The sequence below is a fragment of the Piliocolobus tephrosceles genome, chromosome X, assembly GCF_002776525.5.
Source record: "Piliocolobus tephrosceles isolate RC106 chromosome X, ASM277652v3, whole genome shotgun sequence".
NCBI classification, from domain to species: Eukaryota; Metazoa; Chordata; class Mammalia; order Primates; family Cercopithecidae; genus Piliocolobus; species Piliocolobus tephrosceles.
Window position 1 is genome coordinate 67,752,999 of NC_045455.1, and position 20,755 is coordinate 67,773,753.

Sequence of the window (20,755 nt, forward strand, 5' to 3'; positions counted from 1 at the left end):
AGAAAGTGATAGCACAAAGAGCAGAAAAATCCAGGGTGAGCAAGCGATAGCAGAGTGAAGGCCCCTGATGCACAAACCCAGTATTCTCTTCAACTAGAGTCAGATTTCACTGGGATTAAGTTTATATTGACAGCTCTGGGAATCTTGAAGTTGGCCATGTCGTCAGAAAAATGACTTTTCCTTAAGGATCCTAGGAAAGACTCCATAGTTCCTCTGAGGTGCTTACCTGAAGGAGCGTATAGAGAATACAGAGAGGCTCAGCAGAGAGAAGCCACAGAGATGACTGAGCTATTTAGAAAACAAGGCCTATGTGGAAAGATTTTAAAACACGCACCAAAAAAGAAGACTGACAGAGAAATTTAACAGTGGTACTTGAGGGCAGAGCACACGTCTCATAGGATATCATAATGCAAGCCAACAGCAGCTATCTCAGTAGGCTGTGGAGAGTGACTATAAGTAAAACCAATTCCCTGAGAACGGGAGTTGTAGACACCGGAATAGGTCATTGAGGATGGTTATGGAATCACCTTTTCAGGGGATCTAATAGGAATCCGTTCTTGTTTGCCAAGAATTACCAGTGGGTTATGTCTGAAGTGGAAGGATGAGTTAGCTAAGTTCCTGAGGTCCCTCCCAGTGACAAGAGTCTATTCTTTCTACAATTGACTGTGATAAAGTATATTAGAAGTATGAATTCCTCTTTTTACAGTATTACTAGAGGAAATACTAGTATACTCTTTCTTTGGATGGAGGATAAAATATTTTACCCAAAATAGTTAAAATGAGCTATTGGGTTTAAATATGAATCCTAATAACTTGCATCTGCATAACAGTAAATACTTGGGAAAGCGGTTACTGCTGTATGTGGCACTGCAGTGATTTCATGTTGAAGGAAGAAGCAACTGTAACGAGCAGTTGCTGTGGGCCAGAGACTCTGCTAAACACTTTGCAAGGACACACTCATTGAATATTTTCAAAACCCGATCCAATTTTGGCCACAAAAAGGATGTGGCATTCATAACATGCTACAACATGGGTTAACCTTAAAAACACTGTGCTACATGAAAGAAGCTAGTCATAGAAACCACATATGTTATGATTCCATTTATATGAATGTCTAGAACAAGGCAAAGCTCTAGGGGCAGAAAGTAGATTCGTGTTGCCTAGAGCTGGGAGCATGTTGCGGCGCGGGGGCGGGGCCGGTGACTGCTCATGGGTATAGGGTTTCTTTTTGGGATGATAAAAATGTTCTAAAATTGATTCTGGTGATGATCGCACAACTATGTGAGTATACTATAAAACATTAAAAAGTATACTTTAAATGAATCAACTATATAGTCTGTGAATTTTATCTCAATAAAGCTGTTTTTAAAAAAACTTTTAAAAAACCCCAGTGAGATATAGGTAATCACTATGCTATATTCCTTTTACAAAACTGCCTAAGGCTTGAATTGTTCAATTCAAATCAACGTGTTCTGTGACTCTAAGGAAGTGTCCAGACATCCACCTTGTATTTGGCTGTCTAAAGGCAACATTAAAATGCTGAAAAAACTTTGGAAAGGCGGCAAAAAACAGGTTCCCATTTCTTTGGTCCACTAGTTTATTTAACAGTTTTAAAGATGAGAAACGTGATTATAGCTTGACCCCAAGCCCCTTTTCCCCTCCTTACCCCTACCTTTAGATAAGTAGTTAAGAACATTTGAACCAAAGAGTCTGTCACTGCCACACATGGAGAGGACGGAGCTGCAGCCGTACTGTCCGGCAGTCACTGGCGGGACCACCCAGCACTGCCCGGAAGGCGCACGCTGCACACACAGTCTAGTGATCAGGGATGCTGCTTTAACTTCTCTCAGCCTCACCTGGAGATTGGGGAAAAATCGTATCTTCCTCCCAGAGCTGTGGTCAGGATAAAAGAATACTATTCATATAAACTGTGTAGCACAATGCCCAGTGCATAGCAAGGATTCAGCAGACAATATGTACATTTTTAAATGGCGATCATCTCATGTAATGTAAGAAGAATCTACAAGCATTAAATACATATTATTAAGGAAAAAGCAGGTTACAAAGCATTATGTACAGAATGCAAGCCCAGTTTTATTTAAAATATTTCTACAAATAGCGATGTGCACGAGAAAAAATGCTGCACATACATACACCAGATATTCACAGTGGTTATCTCTGGGTGGAGGAATCATGTTAGTGAGTTTTTTACTTTCTTCTTTGTGCTTTTCTTTATTTCCCTAGTTTTCCGCATGTATGACTTGTGTACTTACAGTGATGGTAAGAATGGTGGCAGTGAGGAGGAGGATTTCATAGGATTCTAGAGGTTTTTAGAGCATCTTGTACTTCCAGGCTGCTGGCCTCCACCACCCTCGCTTCCTTCCCAGGGCTTTTCTTCCTCCCTTGATGTGCAGTGGGGTCCAGTCTAATTCTGTGGTGGGCCCAGTGATGCTCACAGACACCCAACCAGCTTGCAGATTTAAGGATCAAGTCCTTTCTTAAACAGGAAGAAGTTAATTGTCTCTGATCAGTACTAGCAAGTATTGTGTCAAAATATTCTAAATTATTACTCAGATGTGTAGTCACATGAATAAGGATATGGTTGCCTTATTTGACACTTCGACAGGGTGGGATTTTGCTTGGAGTAACTTCCACGTAACTGTAACAGGAGCATATACAGAGCATGCCAGGCTTGCAGCACACATCAAAGGCGTGAGGTCAGCACCACAGAAGGCTAACTTCCCCATACCTTGTCTGGCTCAATCCCTGTTGGCAAAATAGAATTTGAATGAAATTAATGGATATGTGTGTAAGATGTGGATATTTTATTTTCCATGCAATGCATTCAGTTTTAAAATGGAGAGTGCAATATTTTCAGTCTTCTAAACTAAAAATATTTGAGTTGTGGTCATGATATTTGCCTTCCTCTCACCATGCCTGAGAACTGCATAAATCACATCTCTCAGGCATGTTATGTAAACTAAGGGTTACAGGCAATAAGGTGGCATTCTAAAAGGAGAAGTCCTGGGTAGTTTCATTTGTTTGGGGGTGGTTTGAAAATTACATTTAAAAAAATAGAATTTGAATGAAATTAATGGATATGTGTGTAAGACGGGACAACAAAGACAACCAAAAGAAATTCTATCATGGACATAATATTCAAAAGACTTGGTTCCCTATATCTATGAATTAGAAGTGTGTTTCTTATCACCAGTGGGTTCATCTCAGGCCTTGACCAGTGTCCCGGCTGCCCCAAGGGAATCAGGCACTCTTGCATTAGCTGACTCCAATCAGCAACTACCTTTAGAGGCGGCAGAGTTCAGAAGCCATAAAAAATAAAAACAAGAAAAAATTTAAAAATGGGGCACAAACTTAGCATTTTCCTTAGGTTTATGGTACAGTGGATGAATTCAGTGGGATTGAACCAGTGACGCCTGTCTGCAAATTCCAGTACATTTTACATTTATTTTGGTTTGCAACATCAGTTTGTCTATTATAGTTAATCTTTTTTTTTTTTTAGAAAGACTGTCATGAGTTATTTATGTAGTCACCACAAAATGCCAGGCAATTTTTAGCTAAAACTTCACAGTAACTCCCTTGTAAACAAATGCTAACCAGAGCAGCCACGCATTTCTGAAAGGTATTACATAAACGTCAGGCAGTTTGTATAAACAGGCCTGGAGTCCCCCCCCTTTTTTTTTTTAAATATACGTAACAATTTTAGTTTGTTGTGGTAAAATTCACATAACATAAAATTCAGCATTAACCATTTTAAAGTGTACAATTCAGTAACAGTGTATTTACGATGTTGTACAACTATCACCAGTATCTAGTTCCAGAACATTTCATCATCCCAAAAGGAAACCCTGTACTCAGTAAGCAGTTACACCCCATTGCCCGTCACCCCCATCCCCTGGTGATCATTAATCTGCTTTCTGGCTCCACGAATCTGCCTATTCTGGATATCTTATATTAATGGAATCATACAGTGTGTGGCCTTTTGTGTGGTGTTTTGTTCATACACTTTTTTCAAGGTTCATCCATGTTGTAGCATGATCCATCAGCACTTCTTTCTTTTATTCTTTTTTTATTTTTTATTTTTATTTTTTTGAGACACGGTCTTGCTGTGTCACCAGGCTGGAGCACAGTGGTGCAATCTCGGCTCACTGCAAACTCCACCTCCCAGGTTCAAGGGATTCTTCTGCCTCAGCCTCCTGAGTAGCTGGGATTACAGGCATTTGCCACCACACCCAGCCAATTTTTGTGTTTTTAGTAGAGAGGGGGTTTCACTATGTTGGCTAGGCTGACCATGAACTCCTCACCTCAAGTGATCCACCTGCCTTGACCTCTCAGAATGCTGGGATTACAGGTATGAGCCACTACGCCCAGCCCAGTACTTCATCCTTTTAAATGGCCAAATAATATTCCATTGAATGGGTATACCACAAATTTGTTTATCCATTCATCAGTTGATGGACATTTGGGTTTTTTGCACATTTTGGTTATTATAAATAGTGCTGCTATGAACACTAATACACAATATTTTGTTTGAACAATGTATTCCATTTTTAGGAAGGGAGTTGCTCAGTAATATGGTAATTCATTGTTGAACTTATTGAGGAACAGCCAATTTTCCACAGAGGCTGTGTCATTTTATATTCCCAGCAGCAATAATTTCTTTTGTTTTTCTTTTTTTTTTGAGACACAGTCTCGCTCTGTCACCCAGGCTGGTATGCAGTGGTGTGATCACGGCTCACTGCAGCCTCAACTTCTCAGGCTCAAGCAATCCTGTGGCGTCCGCCTCCTGAACTATAATGTGCACCACAATGCCCAACTAATATTTTATTTTATTTTTGTAGAGACAGGGTCTTGCTGTGTTGCTCAGGCTGGTCTTGAACTTCAAATCCTGGGCTCAAGTGATCCTCCCACTTTAACCTCCCCAAGTGATGGGATTACAGGCATGAGTCTTCATTTCTGGCCCAGGGTTTCAGTTTATCTCCGTCCATCTTTGCAATACTTGTTACTATCAGGGTTTTTTTGCTTTTTGTTTTTCTGTTTTGTTTTATTTTGTTTTTGCAGCCATCCTAGTGGGTGCGAAGTGGTATCTCATTGTGATTTTGACTTGCATTTCCATAATGACTAATGATTTTGAGATTTTAAAAAATGTGCTTATTGGCCATTTGTATATCTTTTTTGGAGAAATGTCTGTTCAAGTTCTCTTCCCCTTTTTGGAATGGTTTTGTCGTTGTTGTTGTTGTTAAGTTGTAAGAGTTCTTTATATATCCTGGACACAAGACACTGATCTGATGTATGATTTGCAAATATTTTCTCCCATTCTATGTGTTTTTTCACTCTCTTGATAGTATCCTTTGATACACAAAAGTTTTCAATTTTGGTGAAGTTCAGTTTACCTGTTTTTTCTTTTATTGCTTGCATTTTTGGTGCCATATCTCAGAAACCATTATCAAATCCAACATGATGAAAATTTACCCTGTATTTTCCTGTGGAAATTTTAGCTCTTATATTTAGGTCTTTGATTGATTTTACTTTTTATTTAGAGTAAGATAAGGGCTCAGCTTCATCTTTTGCATGTGAATATCCAAATGTCCTAGATTGAATGTTTTTTGTTTGTTTGTTTGCTTTTTGAGACAGCATCTCACTCTGTTGCCCAGGCAGGAGTTTGGTGGCACCACCACAGCTCACTGCAGCCTCAACCTCCCAGGCTTAATTGATTCTCCCACCTCAGCTTCCTGAGTGGCGGGAACTCTTAGCCAGCGCACTACGGCAGGCACCTGGCTGGCTAATTTTTGTTTTTTTTTTTTGTAGAGATGGGGTTTTGCCATGTTGCCCAGGCTGATCTTGAATATCTGGGCTGAGGCGATTCACTCACCTCAGCCTCCCAAAGTGCTGGATTTAGAGGCAGGAGCTGCTGCACCCAGCCTCTGTGTTGAGTGTTTTTGTCCTGAAAAGGTGTGGGATTTTATCAAACTCTTTTTCTGTATCAGTTGAGAAGATCATGTGGTTTCCCTATATTCTGCTCATGCGATACACTTGTATTAGTTTTCTAGGCTGCCATAACAAAGTACCACAGACCAAATGCCTTAAAACAACAGAAAACAGTTCTGGAGGCCAGAAGTCCAAAATCAAGGTGTTGGCAGCATTGGTTTCTTTTGGAGACTCTCAAGGAGAATCTTCCTTGCTTCTCTTCCAGCTTCTGGTGGTTGCCAGAGGTCCTTGGTGCTTCCTGGCTTATAGAAGCATCTCTGTTTCCATTTTCACATGGCGTTCTTCTCTATATCTCTAAGCGTCTCTGTGTCCAAAGTTCACCAGTCATTGGAGTAGAACCCACCCTAAGCCAGTATTGACCTCATGTTATCTTGAGTACATCTGTAAAGAAAGTCTGTATTTCCAAATAAAATCACATTCATAGATACTGAGAATTAGGGACTTGTACATATCTTTTTGGGGAACACAGTTTAGCCCAGTACATTGATTGATTTTCTTATGTTGAACCACCCTTGTATTTCTCAGGAATAAATCCCACTTGGTCATGGTATAGAATCCATTTAATATACTCCTGGACTTGGTTTGCTAGTTATTTTGTTGAGAATTTTTTGCATTTTTATTCATAAAGAATACTGGTATGTAGTTTTTTTTGTGTTGTTTTTCTCTGACTTTGGTATTTGGGTAATACTGGCCTTACAGAATAAGTTAGGAAGTGTTCCCATCTCTTATAGTTTTCAGAAGAATTTGAGAGAGATTTGTGTTAATTATTCTTTAAATGTTAGGTAGAGTTTACTAGTGAAGTCATCTGGTCCTGGTCTTTTTTTTGTTGAAAGTTTTTGATGACTGATTTGATCTCTTTTCAGAGGTCTGCAGATTCTCTATTTCTTCTTGAGTCAGTTGGGTAGTCTTTCTAGGAATTTGGCCATGTCATCATCTAGGTTATCTAATTTGTTGGTATATAATTGTTCATAGCAGTCTCTCATAATCCCCTCTTATTTCTATAAGGCCATTAGTAATGTTCCTACTTTCATGTAGCATTTGTCTCTTTCTTTTCTTAGTCACTCTAGCTAAAGGATTATACATTTTATTGATTTTTTTTGAAGAACCAACTTTTGGTTTCATTGATTCTGTCATTTTCCTGTTCTCTGTTTTGTTTATCTCTGCTCTAATTTTTATTATTTCTTTCCTTACGTTGCTTTGGTTTAGTTTGTTCTTCTCTTCTTAGTTCCTTGAGCTATAAAGCTAAGTTACTAACCTGAGATCTTTCTTTTCTCTTCTTTTTTTTTTGAGATGGAGACTTGCTCTGTTGCCCAGGCTGGAGTACGATGGCACGATCTTAGCTCACTGCAACCTCCGCCTCCTGGGTTCAAGCCATTCTCCTGCCTCAGCCTCCTGAGTAGCTGGGATTACAGACACACACCATCATGTCCAGCTAATTTTTGTATTTTTAGTAGAGAGAGGGTTTCACCATGTTGGTTCAGGCTGGTCTCGAACTCCTGACCTCGTGATCTGCCCACCTCGGCCTCCCACAGTGCTGGATTACAGGTGTGAGCTACTGCACCCGGTCCAGATCTTTCTTTTTTAATGTAGGCATTTATAGCTATAAATTTCCCCTTGAGCACTGCTTTTGGTGTTTTAAGTTTTGATATATTTTGTTTTTGTTTTCATTTGTCTCAAAGTGTTTTATAATTTTCTTTGTGACTTCTATTTCCCATTGGTTGTTTAAGAGGAGCCTAGGATACTTTATAACCCAGAAGGTCAAAGGTCAGTTCCTCCTTGTCATCCCATGACTGTAGATCCACCAAGTGGAAGCTTAGGAAACCCTTTTCCTCCCTATTGTGGGTCCCTTGGCCTGGCTGAGGGGTGAGCTCACTGTAAGTAAGCCACGTGGACTGCCAAGAAACTGTCTTATCATGAGCCACTTGTGACCACAGGGATGTGCAGTGTTCCCAGAGGCGGCTCTGTATTCCTTAGCGCTTGCTGCTTTAGTGAGTCCATGACCTTTGATGGAAAGAACAGAAACATGAAGAATTTATATATCATATTTATGAACAATTTCAGAACTCAATTGGCTAAATGAACTGAGTATCAGATTTGTGGGCTTTGATTTCTACTTCTTAACCTCACCTGGCAAAATGTCACATTTCATCAGTTCTCAGAACAAGCATCCTGGGATCAATCTCAGCTTCAGCAATTGCTAGCTCTGTGAGCCTGGCAAAGCAATTTTGCAACAGTGTTATGTATTCTACTCCATGCATTTGAATGGTGCATGCTGTATGCCACGTACCATTTGAATGCATGGAGTAGAATACATATACTGTTCTCGTTAAGCCTTACTGTTACCTAATGGCACTCAGGTACTGTCATCATCCCCATTTTTCAGATGAAGAAACTGAAGTACAGAGAGGTAAAATTTTGTAGGATCATACAGCTAATCAGAGGTGGTGCTGGGATTTGGGCTCAGGCTGTGTGCTTCTGAGTCTGCACTGTTAACCACAATCCTATGTTTATTAACATGACCTCAGCCTGTTTCCTTATTAACAGATGAGGATAACAGCTCATACTTCAGGGCTGTTGTGAGGGTTAAGTGTTTGATGAGTGTGAAACAGCCCCATGAATGAAGACAACCAGCTGGGAGGGCTATGAACTGGCCACCCATGGTCGTGTGTACAGTTGACCAGAATTAGGGTGATGGGGCAGTGACGAGTCCTTGAATTCAGTTCAGGCACTTTGCCTCCAGCAAGCATGAGTCCCCACATACAGTGACAACAGAAGGCCTTCAGAGACTTCGTTGTGCTGACGCTGCTGATGTTCTCCATCACATTCTCTCCACCCAGACAGGCAGAGGTCTTTTTATTTCTAGATAACAAAACTTGGCTGGTGGACACACGCTGACATGTAGGAGAGGTGGAATTTGAACCCAGGTTCCAGAGCCGGCGCCACCTTAGCTCCCACGTTCCCTTACTCATTCTTACTGTTGCTCCCACGTCCTGTCCCACACACCTTAGAGCCTGCAGTGGGACAATTCAGTATTCCTGGAATGCTGCTCTTACCACCACGTGTAAACATACTCTGCCTGACTCATGGACTAGCTCTCATGCCGCCCACACCACGAACCTTCCTGCTTCAAACCCAGAAATGTAATGTCATCGCCACCTCCTGGGATGGGAGCCTCACAGCCTTGTATTCCCCGCATTGGTACTCAACATCCTAGGGTAGTTTTCTCCGTCCCCACAGTTGCTAGGGTGGAGGAACCTTAAGGGCTTAGCCATGTAACCCCCACTGCCCCATAACTAAGCCCTTTCGTAGCGTGTTCCTTGTAGAGTTGGGCACTGCGCAGCTATGGGACAGGGATGGGTGGGCAGAGGGGGTGCCGGGCAGAGGGGGTGCCGGGCAGAGGCAGGAGGGCAGACCATCACACCAGAGAGCTCTGTAGGGCTCAGAGACACTTTGATCTGCATTCTGGTCATTTAGTCATGTATGTAGCAGTAACTAAGGAGTGTGTCTGTTACAAAATAGTGCACCAGTCAACATCAGATCAGGGTTTCCACCAGGAGTCCACAAAAGAATCTCTGTGGAACTTCATAGAAATACAGAATGCCAGACATCCACTACAGACCTGCTGAATTGGCATCTCTGGGAGGTAGGACCTGGGCAGTTGTAATTGGTTTGTTTGTTTGTTTGAGATGGAGTCTCGCTCTTTTGCCCAGGCTGGAGTGCAGTGGCGCAATCTCGGCTCACTGCAAGCTCCACCTCCCGGGTTCATGCCATTCTCCTGCCTCAGCCTTCTCAGTGGCTGGGACTACAGGTGCCCACCACCACTCCTAGCACATTTTTTGTATTTTTAGTAGAGACGGGGTTTCACTGTGTTAGCCAGGATGATCTCGATCTCCTGACCTGGTGATCCACCTGCCTCGGCCTCCCAAAGTGTTGGGATTACAGGCGTGAGCTACCGTGCCCGGCCCAGCAGTTGTAATTTTTAAAGCTTCACATACGTGACAAACAGTGACACTGGTGACCTCCGGGGACGGAAGGTGAGAGGAGGACTATTCACATTTGTCCTTTTTGAATTTTGAACTAGGTAATGATATTATGTGTTCAAAAAATAATGTTTAAAAACCATAAGCTCACTCATACCATATGTTGTTTATGTTTAAATATCTGTGTAGTAGGAGGATGAGGATTAAAACGTGTCCAGAGATGGTAGCACACTGCTAGAGGTGGGAGGGGAAAGGTGGAAACATTACATCTGTAATGTTTTATTTGTTTAAAAAGAGACACTTGAGGCACAATGGCAAAATCTATTCAATTTGTGAGGTGAGTATACTGGATTTGTTATGCTATTTTCTGTTTGAAAGATTTTATAGTTAAGAACAAATATTTAAAAGTAAAACAAAGTACGAAATGTTCATAGATAGCTCCCACGTGCTCCTAGCTAGTGACTAAGGAGAGTGATAGGACAGGTGAAGTGCAGGCTGTGGCGCATAACAGCAGGGAGTCATTCTGAGAAACACACTCACCAGGCGATGTTGTCTGTGCGGGAACATCACAGAGTGCATTTACACAGACCTGGATGATGGAGCCTGCCATGCACCTAGGCTATACAGTGTGGGCTATTGTGCCTAGAGCACAAACCTGTACAGCATGTTACTGTACTGAATACTGCAGGCAATTATAACACAATGGTATTTGGGTATCTAAGCATAGAAAAGATACAGTAACAATATGGCATAAAAGAGAAAAAATGGTACACCTGTATAAGGAACTTACCATAAACGGAGCTTACAGGACTGGCAGTTGCTCTGGGGAAGTCAGGGAGTGAATGGTGAGTGAATGTGAAGGCCTAGAACATTACCGTACACTACTGTAGACTTCATAAACACTGCTTAGACTACACTACATTGATTTTAAAATTTTTTTCTTGTTTTAATAATAAGTTAACCTTAGGGCCAGGCATGGTGGCTCATGCTGTAATCCCACGGCTTTAGGAGGCCAAGGTGGAAGGATGGAGACCAGGAATTCGAGATCAGCCTTGGCAATCACAGACCTATCTCTACAAAAAACTTTTTAAATTAGCCAGGCGCAGTGGCATGCACTTGTAGTCCTAGCTACTGGGGAGGCTGAGGAGGGAGGATCGCTTGAGCCCAGGAGTTCCAGGCTGCAGTGAGCTGTGATGGTGCCACTGCACTTCAGCCTGGGCAATAGAGTGAGACCCTGTCTCAAAAAAATAAATAAATAAAAATAACCTTAGCTTACTGTAACTTTTTACTTTTATAAAAAGTTTTTTTAAATTTTTTAGAACTTTTTGACTCTTTTGCAATAATACAGCTTAAAACAAGTTATACAGCTGTACAAAAACATTTTCTTTCTTTATATCCTTATTCTATACGCTTTTTCTATGTTTAAAGTTTTCTATTTTTTACTTTTTAAACTTCTTTGTTAAAAACTTAAGACGTAAACCCTCACATTAGCCTTGGCCTACGCAGGGTCAGGATCATCAGTATCACTGCTTCCACCTCCACATCTTGTCCCCCTGGAAGGTCTGCAGGGGCCGTAACACCCATGGAACTGTCACCTCCTACGATAACAGTGCCTTCTTCTGGATACCTCCTGCGGGACCTGCCTGAGGCTGTTTTATAGTTAACTTTTTGTTTAATAAGTAGAAGGCGTATACTCTAAAATAATGATTAGACGTATAGTATAGTAAATACGTAAACCAGTACCATTGTTGTTGATCAAGTATTATGCACTGTGCATAATTGCATGGGCTTGAATTTTATGTGACTGGCCAGGCAGTAGGTTTGTTTACACCAGCATCACCACAGACACATGAGTAAATGCGTTGACTTATGACATCACAAGGCGATGGGAAATTTTCAGCTCCATTATGGTGCTATGGGACTCCAGTCATGCACATGGTCTGTCATTGACTGAAACGTTATGTGGCGCATGACTGTATGGATCACCCTCACTAAGAATTAAGAGTCAGGGTCTTCTATACATTAATAATATCAGTCACGCATGAAACACAAGTAGCGTGGGTGAGGTCCCTGGCCTGCACTGCTGTAGGGTGGCTGAGGTCCCTGGCTTGCACTCCTGTCCTAAGTATTTGTTTCTTTTTGTTTCAGGTGTTTGTGGCCAGTCCTCACAAAACACAGCCTATTGTGGAGATTCTGTTAAAGAATCAGCCCAAACTCATTGAGTTTCTGAGCAGCTTTCAAAAAGAAAGGGCGGATGATGAGCAGTTCGCTGACGAGAAGAATTACTTGATTAAACAGATTCGAGACTTGAAGAAAACAGCCCCTTGAAGAGCTCCCTGGCCCCTGTCACAGTCATTCATCTCATTTGTCCAGTTAGTACAATGTGATATGTCAGAAAGCCATCATTCTTGGGAAGACTTTGGAGGTGCCTATTTTTTTTCTGTTGTAATTGTTCTGGGTAGATGGAATATAAACATTTGAATGGAAAAAAATTAACCTAGAATAATATATTCATTTTAATCAAGTCTGTGATTATTTATGTGAAATCAGAGCCATTGTATCAGGTGTTGATAAAAACAATTTTAACTTGCAGACGTGAGCCCCTGGGCACCATGAGCCACTAAATGGGAGCTCAAATGACAGGCATCACCAAGTCTTCAAGGAGGACTGAGTTCTTAGGAGAGAACTGGGAATGGGGCCAGGGTGCAAAAGTGCTTTGCCCGTCTGTAGGTAGACACACAGATCGCTCAGGGCACTGAGAGATCCCAGAAGGTAACATTAATGTTTTCAGTCACTGCGTGTCCTTCGTTGCTGCCAATGTCTTTGGACTGTAATCAGTGCATCCGTACCTCCCGGAATCCAGTGCTCCCTCTCAGCTCAGTCTCCCCTCCCTCCCTGTCCTGCATTTCATCCCAACTCCTCAGCGTGGCCTCGCCCATGCCTCCCGCAGTCCAGGTAAGCAGGGGAGCAACTGAGCAGGAACAGGATGGATCAACAAGGGTCATGGGGAATAGGGGACCCGCAGGGTGTGACCTGCTTGCTGGAGAACTGCGAACACCTGGCTCTGGATAGAGTCACAGCTGTTCCATATTGACTTCCAGAGTTGAGTGAGGGACAGAATATTTCCTTCATAATCATCATGGGTGAATGCTTTCTGCTGTAAGTGTATTTTCGAGTAGGAATCACCGTAGTGGAACGCCCAGCAGGCACAAACCATGGGTCCAGGGAGTCTCAGTAACTTTTATCAATAGGAGGACATAACCATTGGAAAGAGAAATGATTCATGTGTGAAAAAATTCTCAGATCCATCAATAAATTGTTTTCAGTTTGTTTTCTAATAAGCTGTCATTCTATAATTGCCCATCACAGTCTTTGGTGAACACATAGAAAACCTGTACAGTTTTGGTCCTGAATAGTCTCTTGCAACCAGGATGATTGAGGTATTAATTCATCTTCCTTATAAAAAGGCATGGAATCAAAAATATTTTAAAAGCCGTGGTTTCGTTTCAGACATCAAGCATCTGAAACAGGATTTTAAAGCGATACTTTACAAGACATGAAAGGCACAATTGTTGATCTGTACTTTTTATACTTCAGTTTCTAAATCATGAGTCGTTGCCTTCCGCAGGAACCCTCCCTTTTTACAATACTTGAGCGTTGTGTACTTTTTCTTCAGTCAGGTGTTTCTGTGTCTAGAGAGGGGAAGAGAACTGTGTTCTCCAGGACTGATCTCCTTTGTAGATTTTGTACCTGAAGACTTACCTGGCAGGGCACCACCCTTGGCTAGGCCCAGGTGTGTCTCTCTTTCTTGCCGGGCATGGACCCTGACGCAGGTGATGTGGGGCCTGGCGCACCTCCCCGCTTTGGCAGCTGGGGCCTCTCTGACCAGTGCCTTTGCAGGAGGCCGGCCGGCAGCCTGATGACCCGCACTCTTTAGTCACTGACGTCACATTATTTTTATAACATTCCCTGACAGTTCAGAGTCCCTTCAAATTGCACTTTTCTGGTTTTGCTTATGTAAAAGAGATGAGTGTAAGTATAAAAAATGAAGGTGAAATAACCATTGGAAATGTATTTGGTTGCTTAATACTGTTCCACAACATTTTGGGATGTATGTTTTCCTTTGGAGAGTAAGGCCTTGTTGTTGTTCTTTTCTGATAAAGAAAACATTTTATTTCCTTTGGGCTTGCATTAGCTCTTTCCTAGCAACCCATTATCCCAGCTCAGTACCTTTCAAACAGAAAACTAGAGTCTGGGGTTTTGTTGTGATCTGAATTTGTAAGTTATTAATGTGAAAAGCGGAGCAGGAAGCTCACAGATTTGTTCGCACAAAGTTCACTGTAAATACTGTGAGAATTGAGTTCTGAAAAGGCCACATTTAGTGATTTCAAAAGCACACATTTAAATGAAGACTGACTAAATAAAACGTACCGCACACTTCTTGGTTGGTTTCATTCCATTGCATGCTGTGGCTGCGTGTGTTCTTGTCACCACTCCAGGCAGGGAAAGCCTTACGCTGCCCCAGGGCCGCAGCACACCTTCCTGTATGCCCCACCAACCAGTGACCCTGCACCCGTCCCATCTTCCAAGCGACACTAACCACCATTGACTAGGCAGCGCCTACTCAACACTAAATCTACACATCCCACTGTTGATGCCTCCCCATACCTGGGAGTCTTTCCCATTTTATAATTGAGGACATTGAGGTTCTGAGGTGGTTCTGAGTGGTTGAAAGATCCCGGACCTAGTGTGGGATACCCTAGATACAAATCCACAGTGGCCCGAGGCCAAATTCCTATTCTCTCTCTCTCGCCTTCATCATCAAGGCTGTGAACTAGGGACGGGCCAACGCATCAGAAACCATGTGGAACTCTCTCCCCTACTGCGGCCTGGGAGGTTCCCCAGCTGGGAGGATCCTAGCGTTAGGCCAGCATGGACTGAGATCATAATGTTCCTGGACCAGGTTCTTGGCCAGAGCCAGGCATCTGCCCAGAAGTTAGGATTCCTCCTGGAGAAAACACTCAGGAGCACCCACCCCTTGGAAATGTCCCAGACCCTCAGCCTCATGGGCAGGCCTCCTTTGATGGTTCTGGGGGAGCAATGTGGCTGTCCAAGGAGGGGCTGTGAGCGTCCCACAGCCCCCCTCACCAGCCAGACTGGTCTGTCCGCATTTCCCGTGAAACACAGCTGCTGTGAACCACAACAGTCTAGAAATTACGCAAGACTTAAAGTGATACAATGTGAAAGAAAATGAAACTCAAAAATTCCTGGAATCATTTTCAATGTCAAAAGATAGTTGTTCAAAATAGATGTACAAATCTTGCTGGTCTGTTATATTAGAGGATATTACGATTTTACGTCTTTTACTTGTTTTACCATTTTATCCAAAATATTACACATATGGCATGAATGAGTACCATCGCTCTGTGGGTGTTCTTCCGGAAGGGTTTTGGATATTGCATTGGGGCTCACAATTGGATAAAGGTCTGAAACATATACTATTGGGAGACCCTGAAAAGCTAGACTTAGTCTACCTAAAAAGATTCAAAAGATTGAAGATGGATGTAAACAAGGTGTGATTTCGTTTCTGAAACATGGAAACTGCTGTGATGTAGCTGCCATAATGAAAGCACAGCAAAGCTGAGTGTTCAGCCTGGTCTGCACTAACCCCATACAGACATCTCAAGCCTCCACCTGACGAAGGGAAACAGACTACACAGAGGGTGAGTAAATCCCTCCAGATCAGACAGCTGGTCACAGAGCCAGGATTTAGGGCCAAGGCTAACCCCAGGGTCTGTGTCTTTGGAAACCAGACTGCAAATTCAGGATCCTCGGCCTATTCTTCAGTTCTCTGCTCCTGGACAGATAACTATCTCCTCCCGGCCCCCACAGAAAAATGAATCCTGGATACCAGTGCTAAAGGATAACTTACCGGAAAGATTTCGAAAGCTAGATTCATTCAAAGGGGTAGGTAACTTCACTTGATTGTCTGATGTTTGGAAGCTCTAATTAGACCTCTGCTTGTAGCGTAGGGACATTCAGTCTCCAACTTCTCCAACATTCTGAGCAGTCCTTCAACTTGACATAGGCATTAATTTCAGACTGCAGCAGGGGCAGCGCATCATGCCTCTAATCCCAGCACTTTTGGAGGTGGAGACGGGGTGGGCTGGTATGGCAGAGTTGGGGATCAGGATTGCTTGAGCCCCGCAGTTCGAGACGAGCCTAGGCAACGTATAAATACTTCATCTGTACAAAACAAGATTTAACGAAATAAGATATTAAAAATCTCTCAGATCGCAATTCTGCACCTGCTTTTTGTTTTCTTGACTTTTTCAGTTGGACATACTAGCTTCCATTTCTTGACAAGAGCTATTACCACTCAGCCATTTCCCAGTAACCCAGTGCCACAGGGGTGCAGAGGCTTTAGTCCATGGTGGATGCACATCCAACACCTGCCAGTGTCCTTGCCTTCCCTCATCACTTTCTCAAGAACCACCATGTGCAGTTACAATGGCCTAAAATAAAACCACCATCAGAACACAAAGTCGCAACCCTTTTACCACCAACCAATGTAACATAGATGTAATTTAATCACTCCACTGAGAGCCACCTGTGTTACTTTAAAACGCTGTGATCATAGTGTCCAAAATTGGGTTCTTGATCTCACTGACTTTATGAATAAAGCCACAGACCCTCTCCGTGAGTGTTACAGTTCTTAAAGATGGTGTGTCTAGAGTTTGTTCCTCCTGATGTTCCTTCAGACCGGCTTGGAGTTTGTTCTCTCTCTGGTGGGTTTCTGGTTTTGCTACCTTCAGAAACGAAGTTGCAGATCCTCCCCCTAACTATTACATCTCATAACGCCAACTTGGGTCCACAAAAAAAGAACACCTCCCAGACACTTCCACAAAAGAGCCAACTCCAACTGAGTTGTTGCTGATAACTGGGGCAGTCTGCTTTTATTCCCTTATCTGACCCCACCCGCATCCTGCTGATTGGTCCATTTTACAAAGATCTGATTGGTCTATTTTACAGATAGTTGATTGGTCCATTTTACAGAGAGCTGATTGGTCCATTTTGACAGGGTGCTGATTGGTGCATTTACAAACCTTGAGCTAGATACAGGGTGCTGATTGGTGCGTTTACAATCCTCCAGCTGGACATAAAAGTTCACCAAGTCCCCACCAGATTAGCTAGATACAGAGTGCTAATTGGTGCATCCATAAACCCTGAGGTAGACATAGAGTGCTGATTGGTGCATATACAATCCTCCAGCTAGACATAAAGGTTCTCAAAGTTCCTAGTAGACAAAGGAGCCCAGCTGGCTTCACCCAGTAGGTTCTGTGCCAGGGCCGCAGGCAGAGTTCCCTGCCAGGCCTGTGCCGCAGCTTGCACTCCTCAGCCCTCGGCCGTCCATGGGACCGGGCCACACAGAGCAGGGGGCGACACCCGTGGGGAGGCTTGGGCCACACGGGAGCCCACCGCGTGGGGGCTGGGGGGGCTCGGGCATGGCAGGCTGCAGGTCCAGAGCCCTTCCCTGCCCTGCGGGGAGGCAGCTGAGGCCCGGCCAGAATTTGAGCGCGGTGCTGGCAGCGGCACTGCTGGGGGACCTAGCGCACTTTCCACAGCTGCTGGCCCGGGTGATAAGCCCCTCACTGCCTGGGGCCGGCCGAGCCCATGCCCACCTGGAACTCGTGCTGGCCCGCCAGCGCCCTCTGCAGCCCGAGTTCCCACCTGCGCCTCTCCCTCCACACCTCTCTGCAAGCAGAGGGAGCCGGCTCCAGCCTTGGCCAGCCCAGAGAGGGGCTCCCACAGGGCAGCGAGGGGGCTGAAGGGATCCTCAAGCATGGCCCAAGTGGGTGCCAAGGCCGAGGAGGCGCCGAGAGTGAGCGAGGGGCTGTAAGGGCTGCCAGCATGCTGTCACCTCTCAATAGGGCACCTTTAGAGAATATGTTGCAAAATACATTAACAATTTATCCTTTAGGGAAGGTTGGAAAAAATAAGATCACTTTTAGTTTAAGTTCTAATATTTAAAGCTGTAAAATAGCCAAAACATTTATTTAACTATTCATTTAACGTCTGCTGAATTCATTCTCCTTGCTGGTTAGGGATGGATCCTGGGACAGGACACGGAGTGACACACCAGGGTTACTGTAGGCCTCCTGTGATCATGGAAGCTCATGGGGCAGGGGTCAGAGGCCTTTTTAAGTCTGTACCGTGCAGCTGGCACTGGGACCGAGTCAGCAGAGGATAGACAGGAGGTGAGGAGCCAGGGAGGAAGGGCAGATCCCACTGCCGACCCCGGGGACGTGGCAGACCTACAGAAGGGCAGGCACCCTTCAGTGCAGAGCCCCTGCGCTGGGCCCACAGTGGCAAAGCTGAAGGGGGACGTGCAGGGAATGGGGAACCCTGACAACGCCAGCCAGCTGCCACTACACCGGCCCTGCCCCAGTTCACCTCCCTTCACAGCTGACAGGATGCGCTCTCGGGACCAACCCTAATGCATCACCTGCTGGAGAGGGAATTGTGGAAACGCGCTCATGCTTAGCAAAACAGACATTGCAGATGCCCCCAGATGTGTTCTGCCCTGGGGAGATGCTGACATACACCCTCCTACCATCCTTTCCCATCTCGGAGACGTCAGGTCCTTTTTTCCTTTGGAATGTCATCTACTCATGAGAGGTTTGTGTGAGTTAACTAGAACCACATGGACTTTGGGAACGGCCACACCTGGACTGAAATTCTGGCTCCACGGCCAGCTATTCCCTCTTGAGACTCACCGAGCTTACAGGAAACAGGCGAAAAGAGGACCTACCTCACGGGATTGTTGTGGGAACCAATGAGGTAAAGTAGGTGACGTGCCGGATTCAGATTGGGTGCGCCCACGTTAGCCCCGTCGCCAGAGCGAGAGATTCCCACTGCAGGCAGGGCCGTGGGCACAAAGCGTGGCTGGAAAATGACAAAGCGTGTGCGCTCGTGTCCGGGGCATGTGGGGATGTGAGAGGGCCGGGAGGGAGCCTTGAATGCCCAGCTAAGGGTCTGACTCCACCATTAAGGCGGCTGGCTTTTATTCAGGAAGTGACCTGAACACCTGCGTGTCTGGCAGGAAAGCTCTGGAGCCGGCCCTGGAGTGAAACAATGAGGGAGGGCGGGATGATGAACGCCTGCTGGTAACAGCGAGCGTGGACTCTGTGCTGCTGTCAGTCCCGCTGCAGATGCTTTAAAGTATTAACATCAGTCTTCAGAACCACCTTATGAGACGCGTACTGTGATTATCCTGTCAACCTGAATAATAATCAGAGAGTGGCTCTCAAAGAAAGTGATGTTTATTCAGGAATAGGGCACTGCCACGGGAGTATGCCTGCCAGAGTAAAAACCACGTGTGCCTTCAGGGAGGTGAAGGAAGACAAAGGTTTTTAAAAGGAAAGGGAGGTTTATATCATTGCTTTGAAGTAATGATCCTTGGCTACAAGGGTTGATTGCAAGAGGGACACCAGTCCGAGGCTGGACAGGCAGTTACTGGGCAGGTGTCCTCCTAGAAGCATTTTTGCGCAAGATTGCGGTTTTCATAGTCTTCCGTGGTAGTTTTTGTTATTAGGCATTTATGCATGAGAATCTTTGTTTTCATGGCCTTCCCTTGGCTCTATTTGTCAAGATTGTTTTTAACAAAAGTGGCTCCATTCTGATTCTGACATCTTTCACAATCCCAATATTACAGGCGTGGAAATGGGGACTGAGAGGGTTGCTCGCCCAACTATACAGTGAGCAGATGGTGATGCAGGATTCAAACCCAGAGCTCAGAGGCAGCAGCCATAGCACTTAAGAGATACTTAGGATTTACTATTTACCAGGCATAGCTGAACCATTTCTGGAGGACATGGGCCTGTGGTGTGGGTAACTTGAGTAGAAGGTGATGTGCTCAGCCAAGACAGGGAGCCCGGGACGGGGGACAGAGGCACACAAATGTCCTGTTCCTGGAGATGTCCAGGCAGCCGTTGGACAAATGAGTCTGGAACTCAAGAAAGACGTGGGCCAGAGGCACTGATTTGGGGGTCACTGAGATTTAGAGAGCAGCTGAGTTCTGGGTGAAGAGGAAGTGATCTCTTCCTTGCTGTGATTCAAACCTCGGTACCGACCCATCCTTTCACCTGCCTCCATTTTTATTTTAACCTTATCTGTAACCTACATCCCACCTCAACTCAGGGTGTGGGGGTGGCTGGGCAGCAGGGGGACCCCACAGTTCCCATGTCCTTTCTCCGTGGCAGTGTCCATGCTCAGTCTAGGTCTCCACCCGGCCTGGGTGCATGCAATATTGTCCCAAAGTCTGTATTTGATTCACTTAGTTCTGAGGACCAGTTAGTCATTCAGAGGCTTGTAACCCTGTTATCCCAGAGTCGAGGCTGACAGTGTTTTTATAAAGTGCCATCAGGACAAAGGGTGGTTGAACTCCATGCCAGGGCCTAGCTGTGTCACCCCAGCCCCACACTGGGGAGGTCTTGACCAGGACCCCAGCATCAGGGACAGACGATGCTTATATAACCCCGGGACTCTTGGGGAAAAGGGGCAAGGCCCTAGGTGCAGACTGGTTCTTCTGCAGGGAAAAAAGCCTCTGCCCTTTTCCCCAGAAACTGAGCATGACATTCCCATGGCCATGACCTGCTGGCCTGGATGAATGAGGCTCTGTGCTACTGAGGGTGTGGGAGGAAGGAAGAGGGCGTGCCTGCAGCTGCCCGGCGGCGTCTGGCAGCACCAGGCGTGTCCTTCACCTTGAC

The 20,755-nt window shown here is 44.7% G+C and overlaps 1 protein-coding gene across 4 annotated transcripts in view; it reads left to right on the forward strand.

The window, feature by feature from the left end:
- The window catches only part of CAB39L (calcium binding protein 39 like), a 127,952-nt gene extending 113,529 nt beyond the window's left edge, over nucleotides 1-14,423 (forward strand). For 3 of the 4 annotated variants that reach the window (XM_023187406.3, XM_023187405.3, XM_023187407.1), the window contains one exon: nucleotides 12,135-12,510. In XM_023187406.3, the coding sequence (XP_023043174.1) occupies nucleotides 12,135-12,314 (180 nt within the window). In that variant the 3' untranslated portion in view covers nucleotides 12,315-12,510. Of the gene's footprint in view, nucleotides 1-12,134 lie in introns of all 4 variants that reach the window. The other variant, XM_023187404.3, reaches the window with a different exon arrangement.
- Nucleotides 14,424-20,755: the final 6,332 nt, after the last annotated feature.